This window comes from Myodes glareolus, chromosome 1, assembly GCF_982192425.1.
Source record: "Myodes glareolus chromosome 1, mMyoGla1.1, whole genome shotgun sequence".
Classification (NCBI taxonomy): Eukaryota; Metazoa; Chordata; class Mammalia; order Rodentia; family Cricetidae; genus Myodes; species Myodes glareolus.
The window spans coordinates 40,408,565-40,431,829 of record NC_142026.1 but is presented as its reverse complement, the minus strand read 5'-3'; the positions used below and the strand labels follow the sequence as shown (position 1 = coordinate 40,431,829).

Here is a 23,265-nt window from a genome sequence, read left to right as displayed (position 1 = left end):
TCACCGAATTCTCCACTTCCAAACATGGGCCAACATGCGAGGGGACGATGTTTCTGGGGAGCTTTTGTTTTGAAGGACTTTGTCACAAAAGAACTGGGGTGGGTAAAGATGTGCTTTGAAAGCTTCTTTATCTCACGAAACTGATAATTTTCGTGACTCTGCTACCTCAGGCTGTAGATAGTCACCTATCTGCATGCTTTATCCCACCCACTACTCAAAGCAAGCAGGATGCTCAGTAGATGCAGGCAATGGTTGTCTACTTCAATTCCCAGGCTCACGAAATTGATAAGCAGAAGTAGTAATATGAGGTGAGGGAACTAAGAGTTTCCTTTTTAACTGAATTATGTTGTGGTTAAAAATAAATTTGGCCAAAGGAAACTAAATCACAGATGAAGAAATGAAGATATATTATGGTTGGTGGCAAGCACCAAGCAGCAGGGTCTCGTGGAGACAGAAGTGCCTGCGGGCTTGAAACTGAAATTGTGTTTGGACATCATCTGAGAACTTGCTACAGACATAGACTGTCAAGGCTCAGGCTGCACCTACTGAATGCAGGCACACCGCTTAATTTGTGCTACTTTCTAAGTCCCAAATTAAGACAGTTCCTACATTCAGGCTTAGTACATTAATAAACACAGGAAGTTTTAAACATTGACATTTAAAATTTTAGTTCTTTCAGTGCACAAACTACACTGACTACAGAAGCAGATTCTCTCTCTCTCTCTCTCTCTCTCTCTCTCTCTCTCTCTCTCTCTCTTTTCAAAACACAGTATCAAAGTCTAAACTCTCACTCCAGCTCTTCTGTGAATGTCAAGCCCAAGTCCTCTGGGCCCCGAGTAGCATGCGGTAAAGAGGATAAAAGTACCATCCCCCGACAGCTGTTTAGAGCTCAACAACTCCCCAGGCATCAGGCTCATGTCCTCGCTCTGGGTATGAGAAACTGTCTCCTCACATGATGAAGCCATGCTGCACCAGAGCCAGCTGCATCCTCGCCCCAGAGAGGATTTTTCATGGTGCACCACGTTCTGTTTATGACCAGGCTGAAGCCCAAGCTGAGTCGGATCGCTATCAGAGAAACTCGCCTGCAGTCTGTGTAAGCAAGAGGAAAATGACCTCAGGGGCAGCCCACTGCAGCAGTCCATAAATAAATTGGCAGATGTGTCAACCGAGCACATTAGTCCAGGAGTTCAGTTCTTCGGGGACTACAGTCCAAAGACAAAGACATTTGTGGGTTGCCGGTCAATCTGGAGCATTTCTTTTAATTTTTCTGGATGCGTTTTTGACAGGCGCTTAAGGGCAGTTCAATAAATTAAAATGTATTTACATGGCAATGAAGAATTATCCTGACATACTGAGAGTTATTTAATTACCAAGGTGCTTCATGTGCTGCTAAAGTTAAGACTGTGTCAGCCTTTCTGGGACAAATCTTTATTTTCAGGGCCATGTGGCTCAGCCAGGAATGATCCCCTGGGTTGGAGCTTGTCAGTTATGGAAGATGAGTCTCCTTGCTGACCCCCATTTCCATAGACAGTTCTAAACAGATCGGTAATCTCAATGTCAACCGCCATGATGAAGTCAGCGCTGCCAAGGCCAAATGTCCGCCTTCGGAGATGTGGCCTCCCTCTCAGAGGAATTGTAAATGAAGTCATCGCCCATTTGCAATCTTCAAAGTGTGTCAGGGTTGCTGTCTGTCGGCGTGGCATTCAGAGAGCTGTCTTAAAGCATCAAAAGGTGGGCGTGTGGTGTCCACGCTGGCAGTTGCAAAGCACAGTAGGTAGGCAGTGACCTCATGTTAACAGGGACAGAGGCAATTTCCACAACCTGTACTGTATACCAGTTCTGTGTCACAGAAGTCTAGCCAGGAATACGTTCTGAGAAAGACAGGAACTGGAAGCTCAGGGTAAAGTCACACGTTAGCCTGGACAGAGAAAAGGGGCAGTACCTAAGACCACCCAGACCTGCGATTTCCAAACTCAAGGGTTTTGATAAGCTGCAGTTTCAGCAAGAGAGGTAGGTAGTGATATAGACTCTCCCTCTGGCTAAACCAGACTAAGGAGACTAATTATTGCAAATAAAAGTGAGGTAGAAAATCGAGGCACACACCCCCCTCCACACACACACTTCTTCTTAGGAAGTAAATCAAGATGTTTAAGGAATTAGGTTGATACTACATCAGTAACATTGCACAGACTTGACTCTGTCATCAGAGCCCTTGTGGCTGTGATGAAGGAGAGTTATGCAGTTCAGGGAACCTGAATTCAGCATCGAGATAACTGTGGTTCTTATATTCTTCACAAACACACAGGAATGAATTTCTGTGAAAGTAGGTTTAATCCAGTGGCAGGATTCTGCTTCACTACTTCAGAAACTCTGACTGTTTCTCCATCCATTACTTCTGCATAGACACTGTATCTCCAGAAGATTATAAAATGTTAAGTCACTGAACTAGCTTTCCTAAATTCCTGCCTGTAGGTCCAGACATCTTGACGCTCGTGGTGGGATCTGACATAAGCCGCTGTCCCAATACTCCGTGGCCCACCTGTCGCGGCTACCTGCATAAGAGGACTCACTCGGGCTTTGTGAAGGGCTGGAGGAAGAGGTGGTTTGTGCTGAAGCATGACGGCTATCTTCTCTACTACAGACACAGAAAGGTAATGACTGATGTGGGTAAGAATAAAGAACACTGGGAAGTAAAACCTCCTTGAACTATTCCATGCCCAAGAACTGTCCTTCAATGAATGATACAGCAGAACTCTGGAAACAATAATTTCCCCTCTGACTGAGCAAGAATTGTTCTTTCGTCAAAAGTCAGAGAATTTTAACATGGGCTCTCTTCAGCTGCATAAACCATGGCACATGGTTCTTCTCTTTTGCTTCTGTTTTCAACCTCTCTGGAAATTTTCTTACCACTGTATAGAAAATAAGAACCAAAGATAATTTTCTAGTACCATTGGTAAGCAAAGAGGGTCTGTAAAAGCATAGCTCTTTAAGCCACAGTGTAGGCAATGGACCATGGTAGGTAGAACTCAGTGCTACTAAGGCTGATGAGGTAGAGAACTGAACAAGTCACCTAGAATACCTATTTCATTGTCCAGATTTCACGAGACCGATGATGTCCAACTCCGCGTGAAGGCTGGGGTCGCATAAAGAATGTCCCCAAAGTTGTGCTAAGGTAGCGCTCCTCCCAGATGTTTGTGATTGAGCGAATCTGAGATGGGTTCGTGCGCTTGGAGGGACCTTCTTTACAGCTTACATCTCGGTATCGTGTGTGTTTTCTTACCCAGATGCAATCCAGTGTCTGATTTTGCTAAGTGGATGCAAACATGCTTAAAGCTAAACAGCAGCAATTTCATACAAAACTCCCACTTCCTAACTTCCCACAAAATAGTCTCAGCAGCTGTTAGTGGTCAAATAGACTCCCTGTCCTAAAAAGCACATGCACTCTCTCACCCAACAAAGGATGCACTGTGCTCCACAGCCTTGTGATCCCTTGACTCCACTCCAGGGACATGCATGACCCACCTCTAATCGGGGTCAACCAAAGAATTTTGACTATTGACCTCGTTCATGACACAATCTTATTTTTTTCTTCTGCCTTTATTTTACATTCCATGTGTGTGTGTGTGTATGAGAGAGAGAGAGAGATAGAGAGCATGCACACACTCGCAGGTGTGCACACATGCACTTGGGTGCTTGTATAAACAAACTTAATTTCTCCCTGAAAAAAGCCAGTAAAGAAATCGCTGTATTGTGAAAGTGAAATATGTCTGATGCTGAATGATTGTGGGGACTTTCTATTCCTGAATTACGAGCCACTTCCTTGTGGCATTCTGTGAACTGCTCTGCCTTTCGTAGCAAAGTGAACCGTCCAGCTCCTTGGAGAAACTTTGTCTCCCTCCAGTGCGGGAAAATAGGATTTCCTTTAAACAGGATGAGAAATTATTATCTATCCTTGGTTTCTATTTTCTTGAGTATTAAAGTGGAACAACAAGAAGTTTTCAATCTAGAAAACATCTGTGGAAACACTGGACACGAGTTTCCAATCTGTGAAAACATTGTACATTCCTGTTTCAGAAGCTCAGAGGAGTCCTCGAACAATGCCTGCAGTTTCCTACCCTACATCCTCAATAGGCAAGAATGTAGGCCCAGTAATTTGATGATCTTTTTTGTTTTTAAGATGTTAAGGTAATTCTAATTTGTAAATTGAGTAAACATTATAAATAATAATAATAATTGACCTTGAGACTGTAATCCTGAAGTTGTCGGTCTTGCCTTACATTGGTTAATCAGTTTCTGTCTCCTCCTTCTATGAAATAGGGATCATAGTATTAGTTTTTAATGCTTTTCTTAACAAAATAATATAAGAAACATTTTTGAGTTAATCATCTCTTATTTTAAGATCTCTGATTGTTGAGATTCAGCGGGGCCCTAGGATTTCCCATTTGGTTTTTCTATGTGGCAGTCAAGGGACTGGTGCTGTTTAGCCTCTGTGGGGTTTTTATGACTTTTTTTAAATAAATGCATTCAGATGAAGAACGCGTGGCATAGTTTACCACAATCCCTGCTACTCTTCATTGACTCGTCTACTTTTTTCCTTACCTACCAAACTTTTGGCATTTGAAAGTATGAAGTCTGGAATAGAGGTATGTGAAAGTTTTCAACCATAGTAGTAATTTTAGTTAAATTTGGAACACTTCCATCTGTTCCTAGTCTTCTTTGGGGATCTCGTAATTAGCACACAGGTAAGAAAAAGCTGTTGTGAGAAATGTAATTGTGGCTGTCATTGCTACATCAGCTTTCAACATGACTATGGGAGAGTATAAAAAGCTATCATTATTTCATTTTTAAAGAGCCCAAATCAGGTGCCTTATACTGGTACCCATTCCAGAACACATTATGCCTGATCTGTAAAACAGATAGCAACGTCTGAGAAGAGCTAATGAGGCATACAAAGTACATAAATGAATAAATTAGCAGAAAATGCATTCACCCGTTCAGAAGTTAGTCACACAGCAAATATTGTGGGATACTTTTTAAATGCCACGAATTGTGTAAGCACCAGGAAGAAAGCAAACAAGCATGGTGCCCGCCCTGTTGGTGCTTATAGTTCCATATAAGAAGCCAAGGTAAGAAAACAAATTTACAAGTAAATACGGAATTTTTGTTAGTATTACAAATGAAAGTAAATATACAAAGGATAGTTACAGCATTGTGAATCAAGTAGCATCAGGCTGCTCTCAGCTGCCAAGTTGTTAAACCTTGATAACGAATAACTCTAGGATATAAGAAGACTTGGGTGTTTGTCAAAGAGAGTCTATCCCAGGAAGGACAAACACAGAAGGGGTCCGTTCCCTTTCCAAAGCTGGGGTTCCAGGGAAAGATGAGGTTAATCAGCTCTGGACGGCCTGCAACACACTGCTTTGGCAGGCCAGAACAGTCTACAGTCCCGGTTCAAACAGAAAGCAACCCTTTGGGGCCCCACAGGGCAGGAAACCTTCAGTTGGTGCCTGGTGCAGTTATGGCAGAGGAATGAGAATGCTTGCGTGGCTGACAGACCTGAAACATGAGAAGTCCTTGTGGCCAAGTCTCCGTCAGAAGAAGTAGTTTAAGGACTGGAGGAGACAAACCTCGGGGAAGAGGAAAAGAAGCAGGGAAAATCAGGGTCTCAGAGTGTACAGAAGATCTGCAGTTTGTCCATATGGTAAGGGTCACAGAAAAGTGAACGCCTGACTCTACTAAAGCGGCAGGTTCCCAGAGGGACAGCACTTTGGGGACCGAAGGCCGGAATAAAGCACCTTCTGCTGGTCACAAACCTATCATAAAGCTACTGGACAGAGCAAGTGGCTCCCTCCCTTGCAGTGTTCCTCTAGCGCCCTCTGCTGAGAAATCTTAGCACCACCTTGCTTGTACAGAGCTAGACAAAAAAAAAAAATAGTAAGTTCATTAAAAAAGAAAAATACAGACAGCAAGGGGTGATCAGAAGCTGAGACACACTGAGAGCACTTAATTGACAACTGGAAAAAGAATGAAAACTGAGTAAATTAGGAAGAGATGTGAATATACAACTAACTCTTTGGAATGTGCGTATGGAAACCTGACACTGGAACAAATGTCCTACTTGGGGCTGAGTGCAAATCAAGACCTAAAGGGAGTGCTCCTAACCTGTACCCCTTCCAGATTTGAAGCCTTGTATCCTTTTAAAAACACTGATTGCAATCATGAGCAAAATGTCCAGTAGGAGGGGGAATGTGTATGTGTGTGTGTGTGTGTGTGTGTGTGTGTGTGTGTGTGAGAGAGAGAGAGAGAGAGAGAGAGAGAGAGAGCATGTCTGTATAGAGAAGGATACAACATTTCAGCAGACATCCAAGAATTCAGTAGAAGTTAGCAGGACAGAAAATTTAGGTAAACATTTATTATCCAGACCAAAAAAAGTCACTTCATGATCGTCTTTTGAGTAAAATGAAAAATACTCTAGGTCATGGGATTTTCTCAAGTTTATTCTGACAGTTTTTCTAAAAATGAATTAGAGGCTGACATCCTCTAATGTGATGGTAACAGCTCCAAGACAGCCAGGGCTGCCACTGAGGCAACAGGCTATATAGTAGTCCTGCCTAGGTTAAAAGCTCTCCAAAGATTTTTCAGGACAAAAATCAGAATCATTGGCAGAATATGGTAAGTCACTGTACCAAATATAGCACCTCACTAGCAGCAGATATGAATTTCTCACAGTACTGGGGGAGGAGAGGCTAAGTCCTAAAGCAAATCGCCAGCAGATTCAACATCCAGTGAGGGCGCACATCCTGCCTTTTTAGGGTGCCATCCTCTCAGTGTGTCTTTGCATGGTAAAAGGGAAAAGAAAGAGTCTTGGTAGCTGAATCGGTCCTAATCTCATTTGTGAATTATCACTCTTGTGACCTAATCTAACAAGAATCCTACCTCCAAATTCCTACACACTGAGCATTAGATTTGGGCATATGAATGCAGGAAACCCAAATATTTAGTTTATATCCTAAGAGAAGTAGTATGGATGACTCCAAGTTTCCTGGAAAGCATAATTGATGAGGTAAAATTTTAATGATTTGCTGAAGTAAGAGTAGATCTGAAGTTTAGGTTGAACTAATGCATATTGTAATTGGCATGCCTTTGTAGGATACTCAAGTTTAGAACTAGGAAGAAGTTATATATACATATATATTATATAAATTATATATATGCTATAATAGTAGGTGGTAAATATATTCAGCTAAAGAAGTTGACAAAGGTGCTAAGGAAGCATTTCTTTAACTTGGGCATTGAGGGTCTGCAGAGAAGGAGGTTGGCAAGGCAATCAAAGAAGCATAAGAAAAGTCCAGGGAAAATGTGTCATAAAATAATACAAGGTTGCAGTTTCAGAAAGGGAGGTGGTAAGTTCCCAACCTACCAGGAGGCCACACTAAATGATAATCTTGCCAAAAGCAGTCTATGTAATATAAACTGAGTTTGGAAGGAATCGATTCATTTATATGAGTTGAACATTGAAAAAAACATTCAAAGTCCAGACTTTCAAAAAAGTTTGACAGTGAAAGAGATGGGACGAATAGGGTAACTGAAGACTATTTAGTCCATTTACAGTTAGTGTAATTACCAATACAACTGAATTTTAAAATTCTATTGCTATTTTGCTTCCCATGTTGCTCTTCTCTTCTATATTTCTCTTCCTTTTTTACCTTTCAACAAATTAGTTTTTATTGTATTATTTTAATACCTATCTAAAAGGTTGCCATAGAGTGTTTAAACTATTAAAGCTTGATACAAAACAGTATGTGTATTTTATAATATTACCTATAGTGTTTTATGGGCATTCAGGAATTTAATTTAACCATATCCTTCTTAATATGTTCACAATATAATATATTTTAGTTTCATATAGATTGCAAACCTACGAGATATTGTTAATATTCTTTTATACTCTTAACAATATATTCACTTCATTTTAACTACATTTTTGCCTCATTCAACTATATGTCCTTCTTTCTTGAATCTTCAAATATTTGAATGTGAATCATTCTTCTGTTATAGCATTTTTAGCAAGTGGCCATCAGTTTATCTTTCCTTAGACCTTTCAGATTCTTAAATTAGCTATAGAATCCTCTATTTGGTAGTTATTTATTTCCAGTGAATTTTGAATGGGTCTCTTTTCTGTGACACTAATAAGCTAACTTATCCATAGAAACAGGAAAATCCCAAAGAGCAGCCTCCGACATGTGCTGTGTGTGTCTTTGGCTTGCTTCCATGCTATAGTTAATAGCTCATTTGCTCCACGAAGCTCTCAATTTTAATCTTGCATTTTTACTTTCCTCCCCATTTGATTCTCTTTTACAGCCTCTTGTTTACGCTGCAGTTATCAAGCTGGCCTTTTAATTTCTTTGGACATACTTATCATAGTCATATTAAAGTCTATTTCTAATCATTCCTTTATCTACGTTCTCCGTAAATCTTCCTACCTTCTGCTGTAATCTTTGCAAACTTGCTCCAGTCATAAAAGATAAGAGTGGTGGGGACTCCTGGTCCCCCACAATCTTATCTGTTAGAAGGAATGGAAAAGTCAGCCTTCAGTCCCTGTGGGGGTTGGTCTTTGCTCCAGTGTCCTTAGTTCCAGGATCATTCATTAGAGCTTTATTACCAGGACAATCCTCTTTTTAAAGTTACCTTTAAAAACACTTTTATTAATTATTTTGAGCATCTCATAATGTCCTCTTTATCCCTGTCTTAACGCAGCTCCGCTCACCTTGCTATCCAGTCACTTTTGAGTCCCCCATGGACTCCTGGAGTCTGTGTGCGTTGTCTATTACTGGGAGTAGAAGGACCACCTCTGTGATAGTCTCTCAACTCCGTGAGTCTGTTGAACGCTCTGCTCATTTCTCAGCTTTTTCGGATGGCAGTAATCCTTACATTCAGCTAATTTCTGCGAGACGTTGGCGTCATCAGTCTTCATTGTCCCCCTAACTCTGAGATATCTGAAAGTATTTATATACTCGGTCTTTCTCTGGCTTCTTTTCTAGCAGTCAAATTGATACTAATCAAGTCTGGCATGATTAGAAAAAGAACTTGAGTGACAGCTGAGATGGAAGGGTGGTATGAGGGCAGAGCTGGTGCTTGCAAAGAGTTCTAAGTTGTCAGACATTCGTTTGAAAAATATGAGTGCTGTCAGGGAGTACTCAAAGCTACCAGAGGGGAAAGTGGAGGTGCAAAACAAGAGGGAGAGCAAATAGATGTTTTGTAGTTGGTTGTATCTAGCCCTTCAATGAGAGCAGAAGGTTAGATTACATTAAAGAGACGACTGACTTTTCAAGCAGGCTCCAAACAAAAGAAGGCATTCCTCGTGCATTGCTCAGAACAAACCACTGTTTGTTATGTCTTATGAATCTCTATGCTCAAACCCAATTGTGGGGGTGTGTGTAGGACCTGGAGGCATGGCATCCATGAGGCTTTGCGGATGCTGAGAGAGAAAAACACTGTTTTGCTTAAAATGCTAGGCTCTGTTTCAAAAGCCGTGCTATTGGCTGTATTGGGGGAGTAGTTTGATAGTGTCATGGCTTACAGTGAGAGGAGAGTTTCTTATGAACAGGAAGTAAAACTCAGAGCAAGAAATAGTACCAAGTCATTGATGTAGCTTAAATATCTCTTGTAACTAAGGTTTACTCTTTTGTATTTATAAAGGCAAAGTGAATCATGGAGCAATGCAATTTTTTTTTCTTCAATTTTAAGTATCCAATCCAGGGCCTTGTGCCTGCTAGGCAGATACTCTGCTGCTAAACTACATTTCCACGTACTTTCCAAGTCCGTCAACTGTGAAGACTACATGTGGGCAGCGTGAAGAAACAGATTAATGTGGGCCCTAAAGGTCAGTCTAGTTTTGCAGCCCACAATAATACAATGAAGAATTTATGTCACGATCCGGGTTAACTAACAGTTCCCAGAAAAAAAAAATATGTAATTCTTGGGCCTAATCCTGAAATTCACCAGAGGAAAACCAGGGTCAAATAATGCCCTTGACTAGACGGTGGAAGGAGGCAACACAGCTGGTTCTTATGGAAGCCTAAACTTTGATTTGTCACCTTAAATACGACTAATAACCACCCAGGTGAGAAAGTGGCAAAGACAGCACTGGAGCCCCAAGAGATATGTACAGGGAGAGTCAGGTGGGTTAGTCATGTGACCATGCAGATGTTGTCATATGCCACAAGGTCACCTAGAAACAGCATATGTGTGTAGGTGACAAGAGCAAAGATCAAACCGAGTTGAAGTCTCTGGCAAAGGGAGGAGGCTGCAATCTAGAGTTCGCAGGTCAGCGGAGTGCCTGCGGCTGTTATGCAGCTGTTGGATGAGCTTAGCAGGGGTGGGCCGTCCTTCTAACTGGCCTTTCTTGCCTGGGCGTGTCTGCGTTTCATTTCTTTTCCTCCAGCCTGAAAACATGATCATCTCTTGAATAAAGCATTCCTTATAATTAGCTTTGTGCTTATCTTTTCTTCTGATGCCAACGCTTTTGAAAGAGTCCTTTAACACCTTTTTCTTCCACTGCCTTTCCACACCTCCTGCCATCAAATGCTTGAGGAAGGCAGGCGGTTGGTGAAGTGACAAGCATGTTCAAATTATCCAGAAGCAGTGGAAACTGAGAAAGCGATGCAATGGGCTACCCGTGTGTAATAGGAAACCGTATCTATATGATAAGTGCTCTACGTGGATTAAGTTAAGTGATAAATCAGTTATTGCAGGGCATGGTGCATGATTTCAAACACTATGCTAGAATTCACCTTCTCTTTCTGTTTCACCCCATTCTCAATAAAGAACCTGTGTATGTGTCACAAATAAATGTCAGATTTATTAATGTAGTAAATTCAGATTTGCTTTTCTAGGAGGTTCTAGAAATTTCTTCTTACAATGCCATCTAGAGCTTTTGTTCCATTATTGTGCCTTCATGAAGATAAATTGTACTTGGAGACCACAAACCCTGATCTAACCCACCAAGGGCACATCTGGAGGCCTTACTGTCACTCTGCTTCTATGCCTCTATTACAGATCCAAGCTTACTCTGGTTGCTTATCCAACTTGCTCACACATCTTGACAGAATCCTTCAGAACAGGGATTCTTCCCAATCAGGACTCAGTTTTAGCTCCCAATCTTTTTGTGTGACCCTGGATCACACAAAATGTAAGTACACAAATCAAACACTGATAATAAATCTTAAAGAACTTCATTCTAAAACCATTTCTTAGATACATATAATTTTACTGTTTACTAAAGCTGAAAAAATTTTGATACCAGTGAGATGGATGTGATTCTTTATTTTTACATGAAAGTCCAATTTTAAACAGGCTAGTGGTACACTCTTTTAATCTCAGCTTTTGGGAGGCAGAGGCAACTGGGTCTACTCAAACTGAGTTAGAGCCAGCCTGATCTAAATGGTGAGTTTCAGGTCAACCTGGTTTATAAAGTAAGACCCTGGGGGGGAAAAAAGAAAGAAGGAAGAAGGGAAGAAAGAAATTAAAGGAGAAAGGAAGAAAGGCAGGAAGGCAGGAAGGAAGGGAGAGAGAAAAAAGAATTGAATATTTGATGCTCCAATGTATAGGACAGCTTAATTTTTCAGGGTTTATTAATATTTTGAGTTTATAATCATGAAGGATGAGAGTCTTGCTTCATATAAATGCAAAGTTCAAAATGGCAAAAATATATTTAGGGCCATTTCAGAATTGTTGGAAATTCTGTCTTAATGACAAGTCAAAACTGTGCTAACATTTTAAAAATGGAATTCAAGTCAGTAACTAAAACAAAAAATTTAAAAATTAGATATTCTAACAAAGTACAAAAGATAACATTTGACACTTTCTACCTGAGGAATGATGGTTAAAAAGTATCATTTTTAAAATTAAATCCTTCTACTTCTGTAAGAGCAGAAACCTCTGTGCTTATAGTAAATACACTGTAATTCAAAATATGCCATAGTCCCGAATCTGAGGCTAAGGTGTTCCGGGCAATGTCTGTTGGCACTGGGTGGTGTGATGGCATGTCCAGAACCAAATGCCATCTATGTACAGAACCAAACTGCAAAGAAGATGCAGGTGTCGGCAGGCCCTTCTACAAACACCAAGATTCACTCCTTGTTGATTTTCCCATAAAATTCTGGTTTTGTGCCGTTGGACGCCTTCGGTTGGACGCTCTTGCCTTCGGTTTTCTACCCCAATGTTCAATTAAAGTTAGACTGCCAAGAAACGTCTAATGGACTGCCAAGAAACGTCTAAGTCAATAAGAAGGGAAGATAGAAAAGTATTAAGTAAAAGCTGAGATCATCATTTTCTGAGATCTCGGTAGTAAACAAGAGAAATACACAGTGGCGAAACACTTGCAGCACTCAGAACGAAGTGGGCAAGTGGAATGGAGTATGTTTATGAGCTCCAGCATCTTAAAGATCATCTCCAAAGTCGCTGTCCGCCTTCCTTAGATCCTTTGGTGTAATTTAAGAGATGCCCAGTAGGTGGAGTAGCTTACTCACAGTTTTCAAAGTTACCGATAACACAGTCGTTAGAAATAAATGCCTTGTAAAGGCTGCAAGAAACATGAAAAGTAATCAGTCAATGAAGAAAATGAAGACTAAAGGTGATACAATTAAGACATACATAAAACCTATAAATAAAATTATGCAGTTGCTCGCTTGAGACCCCCTGCTGACACTAGTTTATACCTTCTGACCCCTTCTGCTATGAAGCCCCTATTGGCAATGGCACGGGCAGCCTGTTATACTATGAGAGAGGGACAGGTGTCAGATAATGGGATATGCACATACCTGGGTAATGCTCGGTTAAAGCTATTTATACAATATTAAGAGGGCTCTTCCCGCAAAGGAACATGAGGATGGGAATACGCATTCCCTATTGGTCCTTAGTACATTCTTTCACTACTTTCTGCTTTTTCCTCTACAACACCCCTTTTACAAAATGTACGCTTATACAATTATAAGAAGGATATCTTCCCAAATGACTTTCTTCCCAGACTGGCCAGTGCCTGGAATTCTGGGGACAAAAATAAGGCCATGATCCCTGTTTACCTTTAAGAGATTTATTCTTTGGAGAAACTTATATTTATTTAGTTATTCACCAAACACTTCCTGGGAACTTATTTTATGCCTGGGATAGAAGTGTAGAAAGGGCTCACAGGGCTCACAAACTGTCTCTGTAGGATGATACAGGAAAGAAACCTGGGGAGTTTAGATAGCAACACCGTGCATTGGAGGGTGCCTTGGAAGGTGGGGCATGAGGTTGGAAGTGCATTTATCAGGTATCAAAGAAGCTGTCTGCTCAGACAAGAATATGTAGGTCTCATAAAAAGAAAGAAAGAAAGAAAGAGAGAGAGAGAGAGAGGGAGGGAGGGAGGGAGGGAGGGAGGAAGGAAGGAAGGAAGGAAGGAAGGAAGGAAGGAAGGAAGGAAGGAAGGAAGGAGGGAAAGGATATAGTCAGAAGAAACTAGTAGAACTGAGGACCTGAAGTAAAACCGGAAACTGTTTTAGTCATTGCTTTCTTAATAAGTATTGAAAGTTCATTAAGTTGCCTCTTAAGTGTGTTGCATGGAGGGCCTGCTTGTTCATCCTGGCTGCCTGGCTAACTTAGCCCCGAAATAACCACATAGAAACTGTATTAATTAAAACACTGCTTGGCACATTAGCACTTAGCATCTTATTGGCTCTTACATTTTAATTTAACCCATGCCTAGTAATCTGTGTATCACCACGTGGCAGTGGCTTACCAGTAAAGATTCAGCATGTCTGACTCTGGCGGCTCTGTGGCAGTTCTATGGCGTCTCTCTGGCTCTGCTCTTCTTTCTCCCAGCATTCAGTTCTGTCTTCCCTGCCTACCTAAATTTTGCCCTATCAACAGGCCAAGGCAGTTTCTTTATTTGTTAATGGTAATGACAGCATACAGAGGGGATTATGATGTACAGAGCACATCATAAGTGCTGTTATCTGGCACAGAGAAAGATAGCCAAGGGAATCAAGTGTAAGAGAAGCATCCTTCTGAAATCTAGCAGCTGTGTCTCTCTTCCTACCGTGACAGAAGCAAGCAATTGAGATGAGCGTGGTGCCAAAATATGACAATGTGCTGGAAGGAGAGGGGACATCACAAAAAAGGAAATCCGGAAAGGGACAAACTGTGGTGGTGAAGTTCATGCGAGGGCCTTCAAAACAACCTGCTTCACCTCCCCTCTAACTCAGTATTTCCTGAAATATTGGTTGAAAGTTACAATTAGGTTAGAATCCACTTATGAGTGAATACATACCGTGTTCCTCTTTTTGGGTCTGGCTTACCTCACTCAGTAAAGCGTTTTCTATTTCCATCCATTTGCATGCAAAATTCAAGATGTCATTGTTTTTACCGCTGAGTAAAACTCTAATGTGTATATGTTCCACACCTTTCTTAACCATTCTTCTATTGAGGGGCACCTAGGCTGTTTCCAGGTCCGGAGTCTGTCTGAAAAGCCATTGACAATGACACTGGGACTTGTTTCCTCTGCATATACTGGATTTTGGGGATCCAGTCTGTTTGGATACTCACCTTCCTGGACCTGGAGGGAGGGGGGAGGAACTTGAACTTCCCACAGGGCAGGAAACCCTGACTGCTCTTAGGGACGAAGAGGGAGGAGGAGAGGGAGTGGGGGGAGTGGGAGGGTGTTGGGAAGAGGGGTGTAAATGGAAACTTTTATAATTTAATAAAATTACTTTCAAAAAAAAAAGAAAGAAAGTTACAATTAGACCCAATCATGAGTTTATCAGACACCTCGGGTGACACTTTATGTGTACCAAAAGACAACTGAAGCTCCATTGAATACTTACATTTTTACCAGTCCTTCAGCTCTCGAAAAAAAGGAAGGAAGGGATGGAGGGAGGGAGAAAGGGAGGGAGGAAGGAAGGAAGGAAAGAAGGAAGGAAGGAAGGAAGGAAGGAAGGAAGGAAGGAAGGAAGGAAGGAAGGAAGGGAAGAGAAGAGAAGAAATTCACCATCTTGGTCATAGTACTATTCTTCAAAAGAGAGAGAGGAGATAGATTCATGAAAAAGCTACAAAAATACTCCTGTTGTTGAGAGAGCCTGGATCTTCCTGATTTAAAGGGCAGGTGGTCCTGCTGATTTGTCATTTGCTAGTCTGCAAATGGGCAGGGTTTTTTTTTTCTGTACCTTAACAAAGTTGGGGCATTAGGCACTCCTTGAGATCAGTAATGTACCATTGCTAAATCTCAAGAGCACGGAGTTCTCACATCATCCTGTCCTCGGGGCACGCTGAGAAAGAAGTTATGATACTGCTGACAGTGACCCAGTGGGCAGAGCAGCTGCACTGTTCCCGTGTGCTGCAGACAACCCCCATGACAGAGCAGATGTTTTTGAGATAATAAAGAAAATCACCATATTATTTGTGTGCGCTGGTGTCTTTGTATTTGACTTAGAAGGAAGGCTCTGAACGAAATAAGCTAAAGTAAATTTGGATTGTTTACCCACCTCCTATTCTTAATTAACTATCAGGATGTTTACTACCCTTCTATCCAACTCCAATAATCAAAGAAAAGGTCAGGGTTGTCTGCCGGCTCGGTATGTTGTCATAAGACAAGCCTTATGTTTCTTTTCTTTCTTATTTCTATATCCTCAGAAACATGCCGGAAAGGCTCTGCCTTCTTTCTTGTTCTGAACTTCCTAGGATTTTGGAACTGACAGCAGCCACAATAGTTCTTTTGTAAGCCTTGGCCCAGATGTCTGGAAACCACTTTTCAAGGACTATTGAACTCCCGTGCATACATCTTCAGAGACTTCAACCCAAACGGTCATCAGAATAGAAAATACTTTACAACTCTATTTCTCATAGGGATACCCTCCTCTCACTTGAACAAAATATATGCTACTTCAACAGAAGGAAAATAAACCCATTAAAATGCCTTTATTTGTCTTACACACACACACACACACACACACACACACACACAAGAAATCTTGGGGAAAACACTCAAGAGTGCACTATTAAGATAAATTATCCATGAGGTATAAGTATCCTTTGCATTTTTCCCTTTGGGATACATTGTCCTCATTGTTTACATAAAAAGTGTCTGCTTGCAGATCTGCCCTTTTACTTCAGAACTAAGATAATGTTTCAGTTTAACCTGAGTCATCCTTGTCCTAAATATTGCATAATGGCACAGTCTGCCATCTCCTGTTGGCTTTGGTCAACCACAATGACAGGGCAAAATAGGCCGAGGCTCCTAAATCTCTTTGCACCCTCTGCTATTTTGTGTGGTGCTCAGATGAATTTATTATATTGTGAGGAATTATCGTATTGAATGAGTTACGCAAAATGCTACTCCAGGAATCTTAAAATAAAAAGCTTGCAAAAGGAGTGCCTAATCTAGCTATGAACACTGTGTTCAGAAATCACAGAGAGGAACATCTGCAATTTGAAATTTTTTATCAGAAATAGAAGAAGCTCAAGGTCAGTTTAATATTAATTCTTCCCCGGTTCTTTCATCTAGATATCAAGTTGCATTTGAATCTGGCAAAAGGTTATGCATGTAGGTCAGTTTAGCCTTCAAAGCAGAAATTTCTTGATAAATATTCTGTTTCTGTCTATTTAGTCTTCAATATCATTAGGTTATTTTAAAGCGAAAGTGACCTAAACTTGCCTTTTCATGGAAAGGGAAATTCATTTCTGCTAAGTTGAAATTGCTTTTGAATAATTTATAGGGAACAGTGAATTTATCAGATGTGATACTATCAGCAGCCGTAAGATTGTATTGTTCTATAATGGGTGCTATGGGAACAGAGAAGCCAGAACTGGTTAGTACGAGAATGTCAATCCAGAATCTCATGCAGGATACAGATAGGCCACATTCAAGAAAAGGAAACCCTAAGTTAAAACTAAGGAGGAAAAACATTAAAAGTATCCTCACTCTAAAAAATCATAAATAAATAAAAAGGAATGACATTCATTTTACCATTGTGGAATTGACTGTGACCAATATTTTTGAGTCTTTTTACCAGAATGTCATCACTGAGTGAGGAGATAATGGTAATTGGAAAATTATGATACAGAAACGAGGGCTAATAAATAAAAGCACATGAACCTACAACATGAGTTCTAGTCTGCTGAAACGCAATATGTCTAACCCTGTCTTCACAATTTCCTAATTTATGGTACTAGGTCTTCTCCAAAGCGCCATGTTTAATCTTCTCATTCATTAATTTTTAAATGTTCTTATTGATAAACTTGCATTTGTGGATAATCATTATTTTAGAAGCAAGTCTGAATAAGAAAATGTTTGTCCTCTCATTACCAGTGGTAATTGATCTTAAACTTGAAAAGTGGTAGGAGTTGCAAGGGTATCAGGAAATGGGACAAAGAGAACCCTAAGTAGAGAGAACAGCATGAGGAAAAACTGGACAGACTTGCGTTGGGACCAACCAGAAAGGTGGAAATGGTCCCCTTGGTTGCATCACGACTGAGGACAGACAGGTGCTGAGAAAGCCTAATTCAGACTAAAGAACTGCGCTGTACTTGAGCGCTGTCTGTCATTTCAGAAGTACAAGTGAAGAAATTCTTTAGTACTATGGGGTGATCCTGAAGGCTTAGGTATAAGGTAAAGTAGACACCTTTAATTAAGTTAGAGAATTAGATAATTCAAGACATAATCCAAAAGAGAAGAAACTGATTGCTGGTGGTGGGACTAAGAACTCAGGCAAGAAGACTGATCTCAAGCTTATGTTAATGTGCTATCTATTCATCTAATGTCTTCCTCCTTTTCTTGTTCCTTTTTCCAGTCATAAACCATCTCTAGCACTTAGATACTCTCTGATATTGCTTCCTGACAACTGCAAGGAACCAGTTCTAATAGTATGTTATCAATGAAGTAGATACTATCATTTTCCTATCGTTCTCTCTCCTATCATTCTCTCTAATGGCTGGATAATGGTATTTCCGTACACGTGGTTTGCTTTGCGATCTTATATCATTTGATTCACACATTTCAAAACGTGTGTCTAAAATCCCCAGGATGGGGAAGATTAGGACTCTACAAGCTCTTCAAGGGTCTAGATCATGGTTTGAGTCATGACTAGAGATACAGATCCCTGATCCCCAATGTCTAGATTTCCGTATTTGTGGGAAAACATTGTGACATCACTCACACTTTCTGGAGGCAGCCTTGCCTTTGCCCCTCACCCACAGAGGTCTCTCTTGCCAACACCTTACTAATTTCATTACTTCTTTTCGTTCTTGGAATTTTCTTGTTTTATGAGCATGTCTTTGAAATGCCTTTAGGATATTGTTGCCTTTGTAGCTAAACCCAGTCTTAATCTCTATGTCTCTCTACTTTCCTTTTGGATAGTTATTTCAGTAATAAATAATATGCTGCGCTCTTCCTGGATCAAAGTCCATGTGTTGTTGCTGCATACCAGAAGCTGACCTCTCTCAAAGGTGAATGCCAAGTCCCCATTGATTGACTTCCTTATAGGTGGGAGCAGGAGGGAAAGGGGTGATTTTATGCTGGCAATAAAGTTTCATAAGTAATTGAAGAAGACAGCTGATGTGGTGTGGAGAGAGGGGCATGAAGGAAACTGTTCACAGAAAAGTATAAGGAAGATACCTGGGAGAAAAGGCAGGAAGTGTGCTAGATTTCCTCAGACTGACCGGTGACTGCTCCTACTGAACTGTGTGCTGCAGATCAGAACACACGTACACAAACCGATAGTCACTGCTATGTAGCTCGTCAAAGGCCACAGCTTTGACCAAAGAAACTGTCTTCTTTTATGACTTTGTGCTAAAAAATTAAAAGAATTTCAACAGGTTTTGTGTTCATGGAGTTCCCGTGCATTAAGTTCATTTCCTGTGAGTATAAGATGGCATTGGTGACAGAAAATGCTGTGCACACTCTAGAACTTATTAGAAGGCCCACTGCTTTGAGATTTTACTTTTTTTAATATAGACATAAACTGACTATTGAAAGCATAGCTAAAAGGTACACCCAAAACTTTCTGAATATTCTTTTGCATTATTGGAAGGAAACAGTAATGGTTCTGAAGTTGTTCTGAAAGTTTGTAACATGCCATTGTTAGTAATAACCAAGAAAATTGGTAGAGAAGTTTGTAAAAATCAGAGTCAGAGATAAAAGGTTGTCTCAGGTCACCCAAAGTAGGTTTAGCGTACCAATGACCTTTGCCTTTGTGGATATGTGGGGATATATACGCAGTAAAAAAGCCAACGATTACCTGTACAGGACAGAGGCAAAGGAGCCATCAGCAGCCAGAAAGCACAGCTGAAATATACTGTGCTCTCTCATCTTAAAATGTTGTAGTTAAAAGTACTTTATTGAATGTGACTCATTGTTTTTAGACATCTTTAACTGTTGGTTAGACAAGAATTCAAAGATCAAATTCAAAATTTAACTTACTACGAAATAATGTTTTAAATGACTAAAACAAACAATTCACAGAGGTAGCAGACATCCAAATATGGGCAGTGCTTCACTGGCTGAGCCCTCTAGATCATAGTCCACATCTTACGGTCTCAAGCAGCGAAAGTGGAGAACTGGTTGTCACTAGCGTTTTTATTAGTAGTAAGGAATGAGATATATGTATGATTCATTCTTAAGTTTTACAACCTTTCTGTTAAATTTAGGTAGTAAATTTCCACCCTCCTTGCTGTCAATCAGTCAGTATGTCAGTCACATAAACTAACTAGGAAGTGGGAGTGATTTTGAACAAAACATCTTATTTAAGAGACCCAAATGCTTTTATAATGCAGGTATGTTTTTTTATTAATGAATCCCAGTATTTAAGCCAACTTAGCCAATAGCATTAGCAATATTCCAAAGTGTTTTCTCTATAACATGAATTTCTTTCTAAAGGAATTTTTTTCTCATCTATAAGTAAAATGTAGCCTTTACTTTCAAGAGGCAAATCACATCTCATTGTTCCTGAAATCTTCACTGTAGCACATGACTGACAAGTACTTCTCTCTCTCTCTCTCTCTCTCTCTCTATATATATATATATATATATATATATATATATATATATATATATGCACATAAACACACTTATCAGTAAATGTGGAGGACTAATTACTATTAAGTGTTTCTTATTAATAAAGAAACTACAAGTGGATGATTCATCCTTAAGTTTAACAATCCTTCTGTTATGCCATAAACATTTCAATGTTAGGCAAAACAATGCTGTGATCACTGCCACACAGCGCAAAAAGCCTTGTAATTTTTTTTAAATAAGGAAAGCTAATTAATCCGTACACTGAACCACAAACTAATATAGCATTGTACTGAGGAGAATGAGAGAATGAGTGCACATCTGCCTATGAGTGTGCCATCACACCTTCGTATCGTGGAACTCATAGCCTGCTTTTAGTCAGAAGAGTTTCAGGCTCAAAGTAATTAAGTTGTGACTCAGAAGTGCAAACTATATGATAATAACACAGACAGGAGGCGTAAAATATTCTTAACGCTTAATCAATACTATGTTTTGGGAAACTACTTTTAGATATAAAAAGAAATTACATAATTTTCTTCCTATAGCTCAGTCTCTGAGATATGTTTCACAAGGATGCCGTGGTCTTAACCTGGGTAGTTAAAAACTCTAAACGACTGCCAAAGGCCAGCGGTGTCAGTGACACCATCCATTTATTAGTGCTTTCAATTTTCTTCCTGGACATGGTGACTCTCAAAGACAGTATGTTCCTAAGTTCTGTAATTCTACCAGAAACAAAGTAAAAGTTGAAGACATGAAAAAGATCTTTTTATTGAAATACCTAGTGCCGGAGATAAAAGAAAGCAACCATCACAACACAGTGTTGAGGCTGCTTTCCTGCAGATGCACTGAAGGCTTAGCCCTGAGCTTATGTGCCCTGAACATCCACAGGGCCTCATTAAATGCAAGGGTTTGACTGCTCTCAAGACCATTGTTGCCTGTTGTTGTTGCTGCTGTGTTGTTTTTGTTGCTGCTGCGGTTGTTATTTGTAGGTATATAATCATTATTCAATCTAGTATAAAAACAAAAAATAACTTAATGTTACTAACATTTATGAGCAGCCTCAGGCAACATACAAGGAAAAACATACTGAAAATGCTCACCTTTTATATTTTGTTTTGATTCTTACCATGAAGTTGGTAGTATAAAATTAGGAACCTCCAATAGACAGCCATACAAACTAAAGCAAATGAGATAAACATAATTGGGCTGTATGAAGTAGAAAAGAAGAAAGTCGCTAGAAATTTTAAGAAATAGTCTTCAATGTGCAAAAATATATATTCTTAACAATGTTTATTTATTTACAAAGCCAACATATCAATGTGACATAATCATTGCATACAGTGTTCTCACTCTTTCCGGGAGCTAGGTTCCCTTACATCAGGAACCCAGAGATTTGTGAAAACAGAATCACTGCTTCTCAAGAAAACCCAGTGTTGGGTTCCTGCAGAGCACTGATCACGTTTTGTTGTTTTTTTTTCACCAACTAACCAACACCTCGCCATGTTTTGCATACATTTCTTTCCATTTAAATATATAGTTGGTTGAATATATTGAACACACCATCTCTCAGCACTATAACTCATGCCTGAGCCATACATACTATGGATGTTATATAAGAAACAGCACTACCTTTTGATTCTTGGGAATACTCTTTATTTTGTACTGGACAGTACTCTGGCACCATAGTTAGGGGCCATTTTAAATTAGTGAAACCACCACTCAAGCAAACAAAATGAAAAGAAAATGTATTAAAAACAAAATAAACAATAAAAATAAAGAAGCTACCATGACAGTGGGGTGAGTATTGATCTGGGAGAGTTACAAATAAGTTTTAGAAAGTAAGAAGGTTCATAAATATGGAATCCCCAGATAACAAATATCTACTGTTCCTTACAAATCATTGCGTACTAAATTAATAAACTAAAAGAAAATAAAAGATTTTTCTTTCATCATCACATTATATTAAAAGAGATATATACAATAATAAAAATAACACACTGAGAACTTATTATATGCAAAATAGGAACCCAGGAAGAACATAAGAAACATTTAATCTTAACAACCATGAGGAGAGTTAACGTTATTCCATTTCGGGAGCAACAAGGCTTAGAATGGGATTTGTACTCTCGAGATCTCTGAGCGCAGACTCTGTCTAGATACAAAATCAGACTGCTTTGCTACTTTATGCAATATGGCATTACTGGAGTTAATCTGAGACTCTGTTTCTAAATCAGTTGATAGTTCATTGTGTGAATGGAACTCAGCTATGACTTTAAGACAACTGGTCCCTTCTTCAGGCTCTTATAAACTTGACCATGAACAGTAATTCTAAGGAAAATGTTCTAGACTGTGAGATACAAAAGAATAAAATGCTGCCTTGCAGATAATGCTCTGTTTTTATCTTATTTCCTCAGTAATACATTCACTTGAGTATACAATGCCTTCTTAGGAAGAAATTAAAAATGTTTTCTTTAAGGGATATAAGTGGTAAATGTGGTTTGTTATACCTTAAATATGTGACTGGCTCCTCTCTACAAATTTTTACAACTAACAGGACATTGTATTACAACTTTGTCTGAAAAGTTTTAGTAATCCCTTTTCATTCTTAAAACAAAGACAAACCCTTCAGTCTGGCAGTTATAATTTCTGTAGTCTGAACCTAACCTTCAAACCTGCCCTAGGAATGCCTCTTTTCTAGCTTTTCTCGTCTAACCCACAGCATATACTGCTACCCCAGCACACAAAAATCTTAGCCATTTCCTTCTCCTTGCTAACTCTCAACTTCAGTTCCTACACTTTGCTAAAACACACCCTCCTGAATGAGACCTCGGCATCTTCAGGTCATATTTATCCCTACCCCATTATTCTACGTGCCTCTTTCCTCAAGAAACTGTTTACACACACGGAAGTTGTTTGGCAAAAGTTAGATTAAGGAACTGAAAGGAAAGAGTCGTGAGTACCTAGGAGTTAGGCATGTCTCAGGATGGTTTCTACACAGGAAATGGAGACTTGGTAAACTCTTGCTTAAACTGATTGTGCTTGTTTAACTTCTTCATGTTTTTGTACTTTGATTTGGTCAAGTTTTTTTGTTTTTGTTTTACAGAGAGAGGGAAATAACTTGAAGTTGGGTGTGTAGTTGGAGGACAAATTTGGAGGAGTTAGAAGAGGAGAATTACGATCAAAATATATTATATGGAATTCTCAAAAACAAAATAAAAATAATT

At 39.7% G+C, this 23,265-nt stretch overlaps 1 protein-coding gene and 1 long non-coding RNA gene across 2 annotated transcripts in view; one reads left to right on the top strand and one right to left on the bottom strand.

Annotated features, from left to right (window-relative positions):
- Positions 1-23,265, top strand: part of LOC125405498 (uncharacterized) — a 141,519-nt gene that overhangs the window by 80,455 nt on the left and 37,799 nt on the right. Inside the window, exon 7 of the mRNA XM_087908296.1 lies at positions 2,473-2,651. Within this exon, the coding sequence (XP_087764422.1) occupies positions 2,473-2,651 (179 nt within the window). The remainder of the gene's footprint in view (positions 1-2,472; positions 2,652-23,265) is intronic.
- On the bottom strand, positions 12,288-13,883 carry LOC125405537 (uncharacterized). Its single transcript, XR_007233602.3, has 2 exons — positions 13,778-13,883; positions 12,288-12,583 (listed from the first exon to the last, which is right to left on the bottom strand). It is a non-coding gene; the product is annotated as an uncharacterized LOC125405537 (long non-coding RNA).